The 19416-nt window shown below is 36.7% G+C and overlaps 1 protein-coding gene across 8 annotated transcripts in view; it reads left to right on the top strand.

The window, feature by feature from the left end:
* The window catches only part of ATF6 (activating transcription factor 6), a 201741-nt gene that overhangs the window by 67082 nt on the left and 115243 nt on the right, over positions 1 to 19416 (top strand). For all 8 annotated transcript variants that reach the window (XR_012434266.1, XR_012434259.1, XR_012434263.1 and 5 more), the window contains 3 exons: positions 7778 to 7909; positions 12924 to 13037; positions 14347 to 14446. Coding sequence is in view for 5 of the 8 variants with exons in the window: in XM_074038899.1 (XP_073895000.1) it covers positions 7778 to 7909; positions 12924 to 13037; positions 14347 to 14446 (346 nt within the window). In the remaining 3 variants the exon portion in view is untranslated. The remainder of the gene's footprint in view (positions 1 to 7777; positions 7910 to 12923; positions 13038 to 14346; positions 14447 to 19416) is intronic.

The raw sequence follows: 19416 nt of genomic DNA, 5'->3' as shown, positions 1-19416 counted from the left end.
GTGGCTCGGTTCCAAGAATAAGCATCATCTATTAGAATAGTGCTTGCTTTATAATTGCTTACTGAATGAATGAAAGAATCTCAGGTTGTTTTCTTGCTCATGTTGGCCCATTTGGCAAATAGCCACTGTAAAGTGCAGGTTTCTTCCCAGAGCACGGTAATCCCTGGCTCTGAGAACTGCTATTTAGAGGGTTCTTTTATCTTGACTTGAAGGTCTATTTCTTCATTTAACCACATTTATGTTTCTAATAAATTACCCCCAGTTACTACTAGGCTGCAAAAATCATCTCTGAACCATTCAATAAACAGAGAAAAGAAAACCTTTTTAAAATTTGGAAACTACCTTGAAAACTCCCCATTTTTTCTCCTTTTTAGCCTCAGTTGCATTGATAATTAACAATGTTCCGTTCCTGGATCTGGAAATGGTATAATAGTGACTTCACCACCTGCCGTTCTTGAGTTGTGGGTTAGTTTCCCTAAAATGTAGATCTTGACAAGAGGCAGATGGTGCATAAAGTTTCTTTGTTTATTTTTTGAAAAAGGAATACCTCCTATAAACGAGGAGCTGGAACACCCCTTAGCTTAGATTCTAGCGAGAAGAGTGACAATAAACATAAGTAAAATGAGAAAATTATAAATTTTTTGAACAAAGGGTTAAAGTATAGTAGGGTAAATGGTTTTACACGTGGAAGGGTGGTTGTTGGGAGTGTAGTTTTATTTAGTTATTTTTAATTTTTTTGAGACAAGGTCTTGCCCTGTTCCCCAGGCTGAAGTGCAGCAATGCAATCACGGCTCTCTCAGCCTTGACCTCCTGAGCTCAAGCGATTGTCCCACCTCAGCCTCCTGAGGAGCTGGGACCACAAGCACACTCCTCCACACTCAGCTAATTATATTATTATTATTATTATTATTGTAGAGATGAGGTTTCACCGTGTTGCCCAGGCTGGTCTCAAACTCCTGGGCTGAAGCAGTCTGCCCACCTTGGCCTCACAAAGTGCTGGGATTACAGGTGTGAGTCACTGTTCCCTCCCAGGACTGTAGTTTTAAATGGTGATCACTGTAAGGCAGGTGTTTGAGCCGAGGCTTAAAGGAGAGGAAAGGGTTAGCCATATGGATATCTGGGGAAGAAGAACATTCCTGTGAGAGGAAACAGCCATTGCAGGGATCCTGGGGTGGAAGTGTGTCTTGCATGTTCAATGAAAAGCAAGGTGGTCAGTGTGGCTTTGCTAAAACGAGAGTAGTAGGAGATGATGTCAGAGAGGCAAGATACAGGGAGGGGTCAATTGAGGTAAGACTTCTGTCATTTTAAAGATTTGGGCTTTTACCATGATAGAAATGGGAAGCCATCAGAAGGTTTTGAGCAGAGGTGACATAATAATCTGACCTAGATTTTAAAAGATCACTTTAGTTACTATGTTGCCACTAGCCTGAACCTGGTAGGCAGGAAGACAAGTGTCCTGCTCTGTGTCATCTTTGGGCTTTATAAACCATGTTCCCGTCTGTTGCCTCATTTGAATCTCCGGAAAACCTTGTGAAATATTTGTTATTTTTCATGTTTTACATGTGAGGTATTGGAGGCTTAGAGAAGTTGACCAAGTATCCCAGATATACTCAAGTGAGGAGTCTCAGAGTAACATCTTGAACCCAGATCTCCTGTCTCCAAATTTTGTGCTCATTCCACTATTTCACAGTAAAACCTGAAGATCTCCATGCTCTTTTCATCTTAAAGTAATTTCAGCTTTTCGTGTGTGGCTCTTTGAGTCACAGAGCAGCAGCAGCATGCAATTTCTTTTGAGGATAAGAAGCAGTATGATTCTTACCTGCTGAGATGGATTGAATTCGAAATTGACCTACTTGTACCATAAGGAAGCAGGTTTGCAAGGAGTAGAATAGACTTGGAGATATGCCATTTTTTTGTTCAGCTACTTGGTATGAAGACTGAGTATGTGAAATCACATTGTAAGGATTAAGTGGCTTCATAAATAATCTAAAACAGTTGTTGGCTTTTAGAATTTAATAAATGAAAAAGTAAGGTAACAATTCTTATAATACTTTTTCCAGACTTTCGGAGAAATTGAAATCATTTGTGCTTTATTAATCCATGCTTTTCAGGACCAGTGGCCCACAATATGAGCAAGGTTTATTGGTGTAATGATTATTTTGTGGCTTAAAACTACTGTGACTCTGTGGACTGGCATGTTTCTGATCATAGAGACATAGAGACTTCTTCTATTTTCTTAATATTTATAGCTTGTTTTAAACGTACTGAATAGAACCTGATTTAAGCTAATTATACAAAGTTTGGTTAGATTGCTTTATTAATATTATGAGCTAGAAACAGTCACCAAATGCGCAATCATTATACTAATCCTTACTATGACTGAGTCATTTCTTCGAGTTCTTGGAAATTTAATTTTTCTAAAATTAACAAAAGAGGGACATTTGAATGATGCAAAAACACTCGTGTCAAGAATCTAAAAGTTCATATAAACAATAATTTTCTCATACTCTTTTGTACATTTGACCATTACAAGAACTGTCAAATTCTTCTCTTAATATTTGTGGTATCACAGTCATACTAAAACAATCTTGAATTCTGGCAGCGAAATGAAGTTCTTACCTGTCTTTCAGATATTAATATAAATAAGGGAAATACAAACCTGTAGTTATTCAGATGGTTAAAATTAGTTTCTGTGGGTCATTTCATACAGTTTAAGTATTTACATTTTGTTTTTTTAGCTGAATTGGACAATCAGCTTGTCTGTAATTTAGCTTAAGAGAAATTCCATTTTAAGACAAAAAAACTACAGGAAATGGAGGCCAAAAAATAATAACCAAAAACAAACAAGTGAAAAACTTTAAAAGATTCTTAGCAGAATTTATTAATATATTACCTCTTCAAAATATATTGTAGCCAATGGAGAGATAGTAAAATTGAAATCCACAGACTATTTGGATCCTAAATTTTGCTTCATCATGACTCCCTTGTTGGAAATACTTTATTGACTCTGTATAATGTAAATAAGATAATTTTTGTGAAGCTCATTGAATGCATCTGAGGTCCTTGTCTCAAAAAAGGCTAAAAGTTAACTGAAATAGCTATGTTTAAGGGTATATTGTCTTTACAATGTGATAATCATTACCAAGTGGGCAGTGGGAAAAATAGCGACCACTTATGAGCCAAACCAATCAACATTAAAACTGATTTCCAGTAAGTACAGCTGCTAAGTGATTATAGGACAGCCTGGATACAGATGGGATAGACTACACTGATAGTTAAGCTCAAAGCATTTGCCTGTTAACAGCCTTGAATTGTGAATTTGAATGCCAGTTTTCATAGTGTTAGTAAAATCATTAAAAGAACAATGATTAGTAGAAGAGTTGTTTACAAACTTTAAAGTATCAATAGTTCTGAATTAATTAATTCAATTTATAAATTATCCATAAGTCATACAAATAGCCACTTTGTTTGTACCCTTTCATGCCCCTCCAAACTCCCCCAGTCCCTCTTTCTAAACTATCCACTTCTGTTGAATTCATTGTAAAAATGTGTACCTTTTGGGGAACTGAGATGGGAAAGATGTTGTGAAAAACAGGGTTAGTTTACAATAATGGTTCTCAAACATTGGTAAAGTCACCTAGACTAGTATAACCACTGTGGAAAACAGTGTGGAGATTCCTTAAAGAACTAAAAGTAGAACTATCATTTGATCCAGCAGTTCCACTATGGGGTATCTACCCAGAAGAAAAGAAGTCATTATACAAAAAAGATATTTGCTTATGCATGTTTATAGCAGCAAAATTTGCAATGCAAAAATGTGGAACCAACCCAAATGCCCATCAGTCAACGAGTGGATAAAGAAACTGTGGTATATGTATATGATGGAATACCTTTCAGTCATAAAAAGGAATGAATTAATAGCATTCACAGCAACCTGGATGGGATTGGAGACTATTCTAAGTTAACTAACTCAGGAATGGAAAACCAAACATTGTTATGTTCTCTCTCATAAGTGGGAGCTAAACTTGGGATATAGGTACACCAAAATCTCACAGATCACTAAACAACTTATTCATCTAACCAAATGCCACCTGTTCCCCAAAAACCTGTGGAAATAAAAAAATTAAAAAAAGATAATTATTAATCCAGTTTTTGGTAAAACAGTGAAGTGACATGGTTATAGTAGTGGTGGTTTAAATCAAGGGATAAATGTTGCAAAGTGAAAGGAGCACCTCCCACCACACAGTTCAAAAACAGTCACAAATATGGCAGGCTTGCTGAGAGCTTTCATTCATCATTTATTGTCATGCACTTGTATGATTATTGTATACTGTACACATTTTTATTTTACAATGATTTGTGGTCATTTTCCAATGTGTTTATTGCAGTTCAGGGTGGTAGATGGCTGGAGCCTATCCTGGCAGCTCGACACACAAGTAAGGAATTAACCCCAGACAGTGTGCCATCCCTTTGAAGGGTGCACTCACACATGGTCCCCACACTCATTCAGACTGGGGCCATTTAGACGTGCCAGTTAACATGCACATCTTTGAGATGTGGGAGGAAACTGGAGTACCCACAGGAAAAATCATGCAGACTTGGGGAGAGTATGCAAACTCCACACAGACAGTGACCTTGGCTGGGAATTGACTTTTTTCTTGTCATCAGTGTTATCACAAAATGACATTGCATGAACCAGCATTATTTGAAGACTTGCTGTATTCTGATTTTTTTTTACCTTTCATCTTTGAGTCATTCGCACCAAATATAGTTCTTAGAACGTAATAGGTATTTACTACATACATGAATAAATGAATGGATGTATCATTCATTCCTGGGAAATGTGGTCAGTGCAGTGATGGAATTCCAATCCTGAATCCAAATCCTGACTTTATTATTTAGAGCATAACTTTGGGCAAACTGTTTAAACTCTTTGAGCCTCAACTTCCTTTGAGCCTTCATTCCTTAGTACATAGTAGGTACTTAAAAGTGGTAGCTACTGTTAAAGTATACTGTATTTGCATCTTAGAAGAACATTTAACATTCTTGTGATATCTTTATGGTCAAGATGGGAAATTTTGATCTAGGTGATATTTCAGTTAATTCATAAGTAGATAAACCTACATTTTTACAGATTTTACAGAAGGAGCTTTTTATTTTAATAACAACTCAGTACAGGATATTGGTAGCATGCTGATACTTTCTTGGAAGAATTTCTTTTGCTAACGAGGAGCCTAAAAGTTCTTGATTGATTAGTAGGCAAATATTTTTAAAGGAATTTATATAAATTATTCAGCTGGATCCTAAAACTCAGTTACATCAATTCAGAGTTGAGGTGGGATAGGAAGAAGCGAAAGTAATGGTTCAAAATCGGTTTGTGTGAAAGGACTTAGGGTTTTAATTACACTGGGCTCAATATAAATAGAGTGTAATATAACTGCCAGAAAAGCCTATGCGATGTTAGACTGCATCAGTAGAACAACAGTGTCTAGAACAAGTGAAGGAATCATCCTTTTCCATTCCGTAGTGGTTATGCTACCTAAGAAGTACTGTGGCCAATTCTGGACATCACCTCTGAGAAGCATATTGATAGGAGAGTGACCAAATATGCTAAAGGAACTTCAGACTATGCTATAAAGAGGGGCAGGTGAAATAATCAAGAAACTATAACCTTGAAAAAGAAAGCCTGGGGTAAGGGGGATGTTAGATGTCTTTGGACATTAGAAGAAGGCTTACTTAGACTGTTCTGGATAGTCACTGAATCCAGAACTAGTATCAAAAGGTAGAAGTTTGTTTTTTTGTGTTTTAAAAAGGAAGCACATTTCTAGTTAAAACAAGGGGAAACTCTTAATAATTAGGGTGGTAGAGTTACTGGAGGGATCAGGGAGTAAGTGTTCCACCAAACAGGAACATTAGTATGTGGATATTTCACTAATACAATAGCAGGGTCAGTAGGGGTTGAATTGAGATTCTCTAACTTAGGGGAAAGTTCTTAACTTTGATTTTATTCATAGCTTACTTTCATAAGTAGAATTTTTGGCACCATGCTTGAAAGAAAAAGTAAACACTTTTTTTCAAAGTTAGTTTCCAAAAGAAGAAATAAAATTTCTTAGTTATCATCAACTCTTCGTTTGACTTCCCTCCCAAATTGCTATTGTTTTCTGCTTCTCTCATGTTTTCTTAAATACTCATCAGGGTGAGTTTTCTTAAGTTTAGTTAGACGTTCCACTAGGCCTCTTACCTCATTTGTGGCAAGGTTTGGTAAACATTTAGTTTGAAAGATACAACTGTAATGAAATATAGCCTCAGCTGTAGCAAAATTAAATTTTACACAATGGCTTTAATTGGTGGTATACCTTTGAAGAGTTTGCAGTATGCCCAGGTGCTACAGCATACCATATGAGAATCACTGGGTAGCAGTGATTTCTGGGGGTGAAGAATCGAGGAGAATGGAAAATATATTAAGGGATCAGAAAAAGATTCTAGAGAGACATGTCTGTTCCCTGTTTTCCCCCAACACTGATTTCCCCAAATTTGGAGGCAAACTACTACATCTCAAAGAACGGCTTTTCCTTTAGAACCACAGGCTCCTTAACTATACCCTTTTTCATTAGCCTTACTTTCCTCTTGCATTTTATCCCTCCAAATACAATCTTTTGTGCTTCAAAAGGGAGATTCCCTTTGTGTTGAATTTTAAGATTATGAGTAGTGTAAATTATGTGGGTTGCATCATAAAACAAAGTGTGAACACACACAGTCTTACTGATGAGTCAAGTTCCTAAGCACTATTAATAAGTTGAAAGTGTTAATTAAGGCTGGGCGCAGTGTCTTACGTCTGTAATCCCAGCACTTTGGGAGGCCAAGGCGGGAGGATAGCTTGAGCTCAGGAGTTTGAGACTAGCCTGGGCAACATAGCGAGATCTCATTTCTACTAAAATTAAACAACAAAAAGAATTAGCCAGGTGTGGTGCCACATGCCTGTAGTCTCAGCTACTCAGAGGGGCTGAGGTGGGAGGATTGCTTGAGTCTGGGAGGTCAAGGCTTTCTGTGATTGCGCCATTGTACTCCAGCCTGGGTGACAGAGTGAGACCCTGTGGAAAAAAAAAAAAGTGTTAAGTAAGTAGGGAGTATTTGCTTGTATGTATATATTTTGTTGTTTTCCCCAAATCCTTATGCCTCTGAAGAGGATATACATTGATGAATGAATATACTAGGGAGGGTAGGGAGAAAGAATAGAAGTTTTTACATATAAATACAAATAGAAGTATTTTAAAAATAATTTTTTCTTAGCTTAATTGATACCCTGCCTTCTGGAATTGTGAAAGGCTGATAATGAATTTGACTATTGAGAAAGAGAATAATTCCTACTTCATTTGAAGTATTCCCTCATTGAAAACACCAGTTTGCACCATCCAGAAGGCCTTTTTACTTCAGTTATTATCTGAGTTTAAAATTTGTTTTTAGGTGTGTTATATTTATTTCTACTTCATATATGCATGTAATTATAGAGTTTTTAAAGCATATAGAACACTATTGTTTAAACAGTTTATAAATAAGGTACTTTTATACTTATAAAAATTGTTTTTGATATGTGCAGGTTACCATGCTACAGATTTGAACACATCAGTACACTATTTGTACTTGCTTCTATGCCTAGCATTTTTGTTACATGCATGGATCTACAAAGGAATGGTGGTTTGTTTCAGAGCTGCATGTAGCAGGCATATGTGTGATGTATTTTTATTTCAGCTATTATTTCCTGTTTTTTAATTTTCAGCATGCTGGAACAGGATTCCAGGAGAATGAACCCTAGTGTGAGCCCTGCAAATCAGAGGAGGCACCTTCTAGGATTTTCTGCTAAAGAGGCACAGGACACATCAGATGGTATCATCCAGAAAAACAGCTACAGGTTAGATGGCATGCATCTATCTTTCGGCCTAAGTGATTTAATGAAGCTGAAATGAGAATTATCTGTAGTATAACATTGCATCTAAATTGTTCATGTATCATTTTGAGTAGCAGAACACATAAATTACTGAAACCATTAATAAATTTTACTTTTAATATTCTAAAACTAAATTTACTTTGAAACCTTTTGTAGTTTTAAAATTCCTATAGAGATGTAATGTTAAAATCTCAGTTTGTATGCATTAATATACATATAGAAATATATACATATTATATACAATGTCTTTAATAGTTATTTTATCTATCATGTGTTTATACATATAACACATCTAATATTTGTTACTCTCTCATCTGTGGATGGATATGATATGGTGGAATAACCTATTTGCAGTCATTAGGTAAAATCATTTATACTCATTTATTGTGATCTTTGTTGAATCCCTCCCTTGTTGCAATTTAATAATGACTTGATAAATTTCCATATTGCTTGTCAATAGCAAAAGGCTTTAATTGTATAAAAATGGAATTTCCATATTAGGTTAACTAGAAGAAGGTATAGTGGACATTTTTATAGTTGTGTACTTTTTGATAAACATTTCCCTGTGTTATTTAGAATTTGTATTAGAGCCAAATGGGGCCAGCTCCTTTACTAACTAACAAGGCAAAGAGAGGTCACAGTATGGTAACCCTTGCAAAATATAATGCTTGAAAATTATTACACATTTGTTTACTTTTATCTCTTTAAGGATTTATAGGGCAATCTTTCTTTCTGATTTTTACTGTTACATCCATACTGTTGAAAGATGATCACCACAATCCTGCAGGCTTGTCTCCACTTAGCCTTCCTGAAAAAACTGTTATTTTTGTGGAATGCAGTATGCTAAGTCAGTGGAGGACCCAAAGGATTTTATGGCAGTAGCTGCAATGCAGCATAGCAGTGGTAGATGTCATAATGTTGGAAAACATAACATTTCCTGTGTTTTTACATGCCAAAATTCATCGTACTTCTTAAATATTGACCTTGATGATCTCTTAACAGTGCCCTTGAGTATTGGTAGAGTTTAATAGTATCTTTAATTTTACTAAATAATTTGTCCAGGTTTGCCCTACATGTTCTATAATTTTGAATTCTGTTAGTGTCCACATAAGATCCATCAAAAATTAAATTTAAACCTAATAGCCTTTGGATTTACAAGAGTCAAGATGACTTCTCGCTAAAGAATAGAACAAGTTATGGATTGAATTCTTGAAATTACAGTTCAGATAAGCTTTACAAGAATATTATTTCTTCTGCACTAACTACAGCAAATAGAAGCCTTCACTTTTTTGTTCACATTAGCATAAGATAACATGGTGGCTCCCAGAAAGCATGGTAGTCTGATCATACTAGTTCAGCCTAGAAGTCTGAATGACTTTCTGGCTGAAATTTATCAGCTTTCAAAGTAGCACATGGAATGCAAACTGTTTTCTCTCTCCCTACTCCAAAGTCACCATCGAGTGAATAATCTGGGTTACTGGTCTTGGGAAAAAAAAAACAACCCAGGAAAGATTATGGATTCTTGATTACATGCAAGTCTCTTGAAATATTATTCAGCAACTTGAGAGATTTAAAAAAATGCCAGTCCATTAATTTGATGTTCTTGCTTTTATCAGTATAAATACTGAATACAAGATACCAAAAAATGTTTGTGAAACATTTGAAAGCACCTAATATTACTTTGTTCTGTGTTCTGAACTGAATTTTAGATGTTTTATCTATTTTCAGCCATGATACCGATACATTTTTAAATGCAGCTTACTTTATGTTTATTTTTCTAAGGAGAGCTATGAGATATGGTTCCAATAAAAAAAGTAGATTCTAATCCCATAGTTTATAATATTGTATTAGCATATCATTTAGTAATTAACTGCATATATTTTTTCAGTCATAGAAATGTGTGGCATATAAATAGTATGACCATATAATGTTCTGTCAAACTGGGACACTTTTAAGAAGGAAAGGTACTGCTAGTAATAATTACATCAGAACATCAGTACTGCTGTCTTGGATAAATGGGAAAGGATGGTCACCCTATATATATAAGATGTCACCCAGAACTGATCTTTACTCCAAGAATTCTCATTAACTCTAGCTCCCTAGCACTGTCCTTTACTTCAGTGATTTATTTGCTGATTTTTTTTCTCTTGGCATAAAATGTTTGCAAGCAGACTCGAACTCTGACTGTTTCTGGGCTAATGTAATGTTGGTCTAATTGTCTCCAGATTGCATGTTGGCTGATTTTCTTTCTCCTTTAACTCCACCCAATCCTTGTCCTGGTATTTCCCCTATCAGACTTTTTTTTTTTTTCTTTTCTGAAGAATATTTTTGGCTGATAGAACAAAGCCAGTTAGCACAGATGTGCAGAAATTGTTACTAGAGTTCAGATCAGAAATACATTTTCAAAGGCAGTTTTGGACTTTTCTCATGGACTACAGTGTTTGTATTTTTCTAAGTATGCAGGCATGATTTTTAAAATAATGCGTATGTCATAGATTTATAAGAAGAGGTGCTAAGCAGCCTTTTCTTACAGGCATTCAGATTTATCAAACACAAGGCAGATTTTTTTTTTCCTTCTCACTCAGTGCTTCATTTTAGGCTGATCCTTTTCTGTTTGCAGTCATTACCTGTGCACCAACATGTCTGTTTTATTCCAAACAACTTAAACCTGCTTAACCCTTACAGCCGCAAGAGAGGACATTGAGACTATTCCTGGTGCAAGTTGCAGGGAAGAATGTTCTATATATCCTCTGCTGTTGTTTCTTTTCTCTCTTATGGGGCATAAATAGATATCTCTAACTTTTAACTTGAAGTTAACCTTCCACTTTGCCAAAATTATTTCTGTTAAGGGGCCAGTGCTTTCTGCCATCTTACTTGCCCTTTCCTCAGCATTTGGCTATGTGGGTCTTTTGCTCCTTGAAAGACTTTCCTTTTGTGTTGCTACGTTTTTTTAGTTTCCTTTTTTTATTGGCTACTCCTTCACAGTAATCTTTGTGGGCTCCTTTTTTACCCAAATCTCGAGGTTTGGAACTGTGAACTTTTAAAATTTTCTTTCTGCCTAGGCGACTCATCCATAATTTCATGCACACTCCATATCTGTATATCCTGATGACTCTCAAATTTATATTTTCAGTCCAGACTTCTTTTCTGAGTCTCCAAACTCACATATCCAATAGTCTCTTTGACATCTCTGTTTTAACATTTCAAACTTAACACGTGCACTGTGGAACTCAGTTCCTCTCCCTCTTTTACTTCCAACCAATTTTCTCCAGCTATGTTTTTTCTTTCCATTGCTTAAGCCAGAAATCCTGATTCCTGTCTTTCAACAAGTGTTGTTGATATTCTTCCCAAAAATTGTCTTGAATTGGTCCACCCCTCTCCGTCTCTGCTGCCGCAAACCTAGTCCATGCCATTATCAGTTCTTGCCAGGATTGCCATAGCTCTTTCCGAATTGGTGTCTTAGCTTCCCCTTTTGCATCCATTGAGTCCATTTTTGGTACCATGGCAAGGTATAAATGTAAATTGAAATGTATCACTTCTTTATTTGAAACATTTTTGTGACTTCTTATTACGTTTAGTAATTTCTTATTATGACCTGGTCTCTGTCTTTCCAACCTCATCCTGTTCCCCCTCTACCTCCCCGCTTGCTTGCAACTCTTCAACCAGTGGTCTTTTTAAAGTTCTTTGAGCCCACCTTTCCCCCATCTGCCTCTTTTACGCCTAGAACGCTCTTACCCCAGTTTCTATAGAGGCGGCTTCTTCTCATCATTTAGGCCTTGATGTAACTACCATCTCCTTCTCGGACCATTTTATCTAAAGTATATACTACCATTGCTTTTCCATTTCAACCATTTGCTTGTTTCTCTCATAGCACTTACCAGGGTTTGGATTTATTTTATCCATTTATTTTCTTCTATTTGGTCCATCTTCCCCATTAAGGTCTTTGGGGACAGAAAGTTTGATTCTCTTATTCCCTACTGGATTCTCAGCACCTAGCACAATACCTGGCACACAGTTGGTATTCAGCAATTTTTTGTTGAATGAATAAATGAAAAGTGTGAATCTCACTATATTCAGTTTTATATGTTTACATGTTTTCTTTTGAGATATTAGCATATCTAGTTTTCTAAATCCAGATCATCCTATATAAAGAAATTCAGGAGAGGTGCAAGTTTTCTTAGTGAGAGAGATTAAGATTGCAGACTGAAGAGCACAAATAGCAGTAAATCTCAAATTCTAACTTTCAACTCCAGTTTTGCTTCCTACATCACACCTTGGATATGAATTCACATGATCTACATCAGTGTGATGGCTAGCAAACTATGTATTTTTGAAGCAAATAGAGTAACTAGTTAATGTCAGTCACCCTGTTGTTTTACTAGTGGTTCAGATTCTTCCATGATCCCATAGTATATATTCGGCTTTTCAACTCTTTCACTTTTCTTCTGCCAAGCATTTTATGTCTTACCCTATCCCTAACACACACACACGCACACACGCACACACACACACACACACACACACACACACACACACACTTCTACCTGTTTTTTGGGTACTATCCAGTTTTATTATCGTAGAACTGTGAATAACCCCAAAACTTTAGTCTGGTCACATAATACCGGTTGATTTTCCCCTCAATTACCCCATTACTGTGTTACCACCTCTGTACCAGCAGCATTGTGCATGTCTTAAGCTTGTTGAAGACATGATGAACCATGTGTTATTGTATCCCATATTCCAAATTAATTGCTTAATAAATGGTGACTAGACAAATGTGAATTACCATCCTGTCTCTGTAGAAAATCAGAAAATGACATTTCATGTAAAATAAGTTTTTATATTTTATACTTTATCTTGCAGTATATTATGTTTACTATATTTCCCTGAAAAGTTAACACTAATGATGATTTTCTCATAGCAAACTTCTTAGGAATTTAAGATATAAGGAAACAAACTTTGTGCATCCATGTTTCAGATATGATCATTCTGTTTCAAATGACAAAGCCCTGATGGTGCTAACTGAAGAACCATTGCTTTATATTCCTCCACCTCCTTGTCAGCCCCTAATTAACACAACAGAGTCTCTCAGGTGAGTGTTGTAGATTATTGCAGAACAACTCAGAACATCTGAGTTGGTTCCCATGTTTAGCTTTGGAACCTAGGCAAGTAATTGGTCAGGTTCACTAAGTGACTGAGAGAATCTCTGGATTGTTTGTTGGATAACTGTAGGCATATTAGTCGTCCAGTTTCTCCACCAACCTGATAGATACGGTGATGGGTCTATTTTATATGATGGTTGCTTACTTAAGTATGTCTTCTTTGAAAACTACAGAATGAAATTAATATTAAAATTTCAGGGTGTTAGGCTTATAGTTGGTAACATTCATAGCAGAAAGTACCTTTTTCTTCTAATTAGGAAGATAATAATTTGTGGATATGTGATTCTGGAGATACTTTACCGTTAGTACACACTTCTTTATCAGCTTTTCCCTTAATTTTTTTTCCTGTGATTTTGGACCTTATCCTTAAAACCTCAAAAGCTACCTCAGGTTTTTTGTGATAGGCAGTAATCAACTACAGTTAAATAAACATAGTTTAACATCTTCACAGCTGCTGTAAAAAGTAAGCAAAATAAAGGAAGTTATATGTGAGCCACACTTTTATTTCCTGTGTTGAAAAATTTGCATTTTTTTTTTACCCCCAGCAATTGAGTTCATTCTTTTTCTTCTCCCAAAAAAGCAGGATTTTCAAGAGGTTTTAATACATCTATTTGTTGTTAGGGGTCCTATGACTTTTATTTTGTTTTTAGACAGGGTCTCGCTCTGTTGCTCAGGCTGGTGTGCAGTGGCTTGATCATAGCTCACTGCTTTCCCAAACTCCCAGGCTCAAGTGATCCTCCTGCCTCTGCCTCCTGAGTAGCTGAGACTACAGGGACATGCCACCACGCCCAGCTAATTGTTAAAAAAAATTTTCTGTAGAGACAGGGTCTCACTGTGTTGCCCAGGCTAATCTCAAACTCCTGGACTCAAGCAGTCTTCCCACCCAGCCTCCCAAAGTGCTAGAATTACAGGTGTGAGCCACCGTGCCCGGCAAGGAAATACTTTTTTTGGTTGAAAAACCTTAACATCCAGTGTTTATATTTGGGAGGTATTTAGCTGTAGTTTTCTTTGAATTTTGAATGCGTGGTTGACAGGTTTACCATGTGAAAATGCGTGTCTTATTAAAAACAACATTAGGTGTCAACTTTTTCAAATCAAAAAGCAATATTGAGTCATCAGGCACTTGGAATGCACTTTAGAACCTACAAATGATTAGATTCATTTCCAACCACAGGGTGAAACATTCATTTCTGTGTTTAGTTAATTTCTATGTTTAATCAATTAAACTATATTTTATAGGTTAAATCATGAACTTCGAGGATGGGTTCATAGACATGAAGTGGAAAGGACCAAGTCAAGAAGAATGACAAATAATCAACAGAAAACCCGTATTCTTCAGGTTTGTTTCTGCTTGTCTTTGAACAATAGTTGGCATATTTGTTGGAAGGCTTCTCCCAGCTTGCTCTGTTCCCTAGAAAATTTGGTAAGCTTAAACTTTAGACACTTCTCACTGTCTCCTGCTGCTTCTGATGCAGCTGTCATTGCCACTGAAGTCCTCTTCCCAGGTTTTATAGCACTAGTTTAGGTTTTATAGTATTAGTAGTTCCCTGATCAGGCATCATGCTATTTCTTGCTCTCATCTTCAAATTTACTTTCACGCCGGGAGTTCCTATGCATGGATATCTATATCAAATGTCTTTGGCACAATGGTATAATAAATAATACTGCTTATCTCCTCTCTTCTTAGAGCTTTTCAAAAAGAGAATGTTGAGACATGGGGCAGTTTGGAAATGAAGACATATCCATGTAGGGCATTTCTGAACTTAGACATGTCCTACTCTGGGTTAATGACAGGTCTTACTTAGAATCTGTTAAGTGTGTGTTCCATCTCAATGCTGTTTGCCACAAAACACCATTAAGTCATTCCATCATTCATCAAATATTTGTTGGTAGAACTCAGACCAGCAACTGGCATCTGCAAGTTCCCAATAATGAACCAAGGACTGTTCTTGAACCTGAAATAAAGTAATGGGTATAATATAGTCCCTACCTTAATGGATCTTACACTCTAGTGCAGAGCTAAACAATAAGCAAGTAAATAAATACACTAAAAATTAGAGCTGAGTTCTCTAAAGAAACACAAAGCAGCATAGGAGGTTAGAAGTTGAATCGAGAAATGAGTGACTAGACTGAGTGGTCAGGGAAGGCTTCTCTGAAGAAGTTCCACTTTAAGACAACATCGTCAAGGTAATTAATGCTAGCTGTTTTAACAGCCCCAAAATCTCAGTAGCTTAATGGAATAAAATTTTTTCACTTGCACAAAATTTGACTTCACTTTCTAGGATTGCTTTTCTCCAAGCAGGGAGTGAGGGATCCAGGTTCCTTCTATTGTGTAGCCCCAACAACTTGAAATTCTTTGCTTCTTGCTTGGGATATTAGGGAAGAAAGAGTTTGGTGTATTGTGCAAAATGTTTTAAGAATCAGGCCTGGCTTTTAGCCAACGTTTAGTGGGCTAAAACTCTGTCACTTTGCCCAGCCTACTGTAAGAGAGACTGGGATCATGTATCTTCTGTGTGCTCAAGAAGAAGACAAGGGTTTGGTGAGAACATTGCTTTTGCTATAGGCAGAAAAATCACTGAAATAACAATGTAAAGATTTAGGGGGGTCAGGCGCAGTGGCTCATGCCTGTAATCCCAGCACTTTGGGAGGCTGAGGCGGGTGGATCACGAGGTCAGGAGATCGAGACCATCCTGGTTAACATGGTGAAACCCCATGTCTACTAAAAAGTACAAAAAATTAGCCAGGCATGGTGGCGGGTGCCTGTAGTCCCAGCTACTCAGGAGGCTGAGGCAGGAGAATGGTGCGAACCTGGGAGGTGGAGCTTGCAGTGAGCCGAGATCACACAGTCTAGCCTGGGCGACAGAGTGAGACTCCGTCTAAAAAAGAAAAAAAATAGATTTAGGGGAAAATATGGAGAAAGAGCTTCTAGACAGAGGAAACAGCAAATGTAAAGACCCTCAGGAAGGAACAGTTTGTATATTTAAGGAACATGAAGAAGCTGAGTACAACTGGAATGCAGGGGCTGAGGGGAGAGTGGTAGATGAGATTGGAGAGGCAGCAGATGTAAGCTCAAAGAAAACTTCATAGGCTTTGTTGAGAACTTTGGATTTCATCCTGGGTTTGAGGGGATGCCATTGAAAGGTTTGAGTATGGGAGTGACTTGATATGATTTATATTTAAAAAAATTAGTAGTTACTCCATAACATGGACCATGATGGGGAGTATGACTGGAAGTAGGGAGACAAGTTAAGAAGCCATTTTAGTGAGCTAGATGAGAGAGATTGTTTGTGGTCCATACTAGTGTGGTAGTCATGAAGGTGGCAGAAAGTACTTGGATGCCAAATATATTTTGAAAGTAAAGCTGATAGAAATTGTTGATATAATGATAAATCCTATGCTTAGGTATTGGATGATTGGTGATACCATTTACTGAGACCAGTCCTGGGGAAGGAGTAGTTAGAGGTGGAAGTCAAGAATTTTAGATGTGTTAAGTTTGATATGGCTATTAGGCATTCAAGTGGAGAAGTCAAGTGGACAATCAAATATCTGGGTCTGGAGTTTAGGAGAGAGGTTGAAACTGGAAGTTTAATTTGTGGTGCTACTACCTAGAGAGAAACACAGAGGAAAGAAAACAGAGTGAGGTACCAAGTTCTGGGCCATCTCCAACATTACAGGCTGAAAGAGAAAGAGGAACCAGTACTTGAAAAGGAAGAAGAGTAACTGGCCAGTAAAATAGGAGAAAATGTAGAATAGTGATGTCCCAAAATTCAAGCAAAGAAAGTTATTAAAGAAGGGGATGTAACAGTTAATTACAAGCACCAAGAGAGCTAAGAGATGATGATTAAGATAAAGAGTGAGGAATTACCTTGGAATTGACCATGAGAACTTGTTAGTGATCTTCGTGAAAGTTCTTTCATTGGAGTGGTAATGGCAAAAGTCAACTAAAGTGGTTTCAGGGAAGTAATAATAGAGGAAGTGAAGAAAATTATTTCAGGGTGATCCCTATACATGGGAATAGAGAAATGGAGTAGCTACAGGAGTCAGAGAAGAGTTTTATTTTTGGATGGGAAATACTTCACCAGGTTTACATGTTTACATGCTAATGGAAACATCTTAAACTGATTATTTCATGACTAATTGGAAGCAGTATGTGTTATGTTCTAAAGTACATTAAAAGGATAACAAGAAACGTGGGTTTTTAACCATTATGGAACTGTTTTCATACATAAAATGAGGGCTAGTCCAGGTGAGCTCAAACTCTGACATTCTGAAATTCTGTAATAATCCACTGTGTGCTTCCCTTGGCCTCTCCAACAACTTTTTTCACCTAATATAGTAGGCAACTTTATTAGTTGTTTATACTAATAGAGGCTGCAGGTAGTCATTCACAATATCACATATACCCCAAAGTCCCAAAGCTGCTTACTGGCATTGGAATGTGGAGTCTAGTACTTCAAAAATTCATGTCTGCCAAAGCCTACACATCAGCTGCTACCATGGTCAGAGGAAAAATGGACCTTGTCTCTCTTCTGCTTTCCACATCTGAAGCAAGTGCATCTTATTGGCAGAATCTAAATTATATCCAGAGCTCTGGTGGCAAAATAGTTTGAGTGATATAGGTTTCAGGCGTCCGTCCTTTACTATACAGAAGAAGAGCACAGGAGTCAGGAATAGATCATTGCCAGTAGGTAATCCCACACAGCTAGTATAATGAACTTAATGAAAAATTAGATTAAAATTCTTACCCTAAATGTTTTTTTTTTTTGCCTTACCATTACATGTAATTTGTCATGTTTTTCTTTCCTGTTCGTTAGATAAATCAATAGATCATTTACTGTGGAACGGGTGCTTGGTATTCTTTGATCTTAAAGGAATTCTAATGTAAGAAAAAGAATTTTGTTTTAATTTTACTCTCTTTGTTCATTTGAAGGAGATGTGTAGTTTAAAGTCTTATTTCATTCTGTGCTATTTTGGGTACATATCTTTCTGTAGGGAGCTTAGATATGCTTGGAAATGTGAGAATCTTAGCTACTATAGAAGGGAATGATGGGGAAGAATCTATATTTGTCAATAGTAAAGAAGTTCCTGGTTAGAGGAAGGAGAAGAATTATTCTGCTTTTATGTTGTTGTCAATGCCAAGCATATTAAGATTTAAAAAAAATTCTGTTTCTTAGTGTAAAGAGCCTATAACTGCTGTCCTTTTTCTTTTCTCATTTCAACCTTTTTTTTCTTCTAGTTTACATCTTTCAGTTGCTAAGAGTATCCGAAACTCTTATAAAATATTCTGTAATTTTAGTGAACTGACATTTCTTTGAAATATCTGTTGTATCTGAGCAGTATATCTTATAAAATATTCTGTAATTTTAGTGAACTGACATTAAGTCTTATAAAATATTCTGTAATTTTAGTGAACTGACATTTCTTTGAAATATCCATTGTATCTAAGCATTATGTCTCTGATTTGATTTGTCCTATTTCATAGTTCTATCCTCTTCCTAGACTTTGAGTTTTTAGAAAAGGTAAAGGGGAAAATTAATGAAATATCTCTCAAAATGAAGGCAAAATAAGGACATTTTCACATAGAGAAAACCAAGGGAATTTGTCTCCAGAAGACCTGTGCTGTAACAAATGCTAAGGATGTTTTTTTAAAAGACTTGGGTAAATGATACCAGATAGATCCCCAGATTAACAGGAAGGAAGAGCATTAGAATGGGCAAATATTTGGGTAAAAAGACCAGACCTTTTTTTTTTTTTTAAACTATCTTTATCTTGTGTGTGTGTACTTAAATGTCTTTAGAAGACTATTGTGTGTTTTTTTTGTTTTTGTTTTTAATTATTATACTTTAAGTTCTAGGGTACATGTGCATAACGTGCAGGTTTGTTACATATGTATACTTGTGCCATGTTGGTGTGCTGCACCCATCAACTTGTCAGCACCCATCAACTCGTCATTTACATCAGGTATAACTCCCAGTGCAATCCCTCCCCCCTCTCCCCTCCCCATGATAGACCCCGGTGTGTGATGTTACCGTTCCCGAGTCCAAGTGATCTCATTGTTCAGTTCCCACCTATGAGTGAGAACATGCGGTGTTTGGTTTTCTGTTCTTGTGATAGTTTGCTAAGAATGATGGTTTCCAGCTGCATCCATGTCCCTACAAAGGACACAAACTCATCCTTTTTTATGGCTGCATAGTGTTCCATGGTGTATATGTGCCACATTTTCTTAATCCAGTCTGCCACTGATGGACATTTGGGTTGATTCCAAGTCTTTGCTATTGTGAATAGTGCAGCAATAAACATACGTGTGCA

This window comes from Macaca fascicularis, chromosome 1, assembly GCF_037993035.2.
Source record: "Macaca fascicularis isolate 582-1 chromosome 1, T2T-MFA8v1.1".
Classification (NCBI taxonomy): domain Eukaryota; kingdom Metazoa; phylum Chordata; class Mammalia; order Primates; family Cercopithecidae; genus Macaca; species Macaca fascicularis.
The sequence above is the reverse complement of the archived record's forward strand: the minus strand, read 5'-3'. Positions and strand labels throughout refer to the sequence as shown.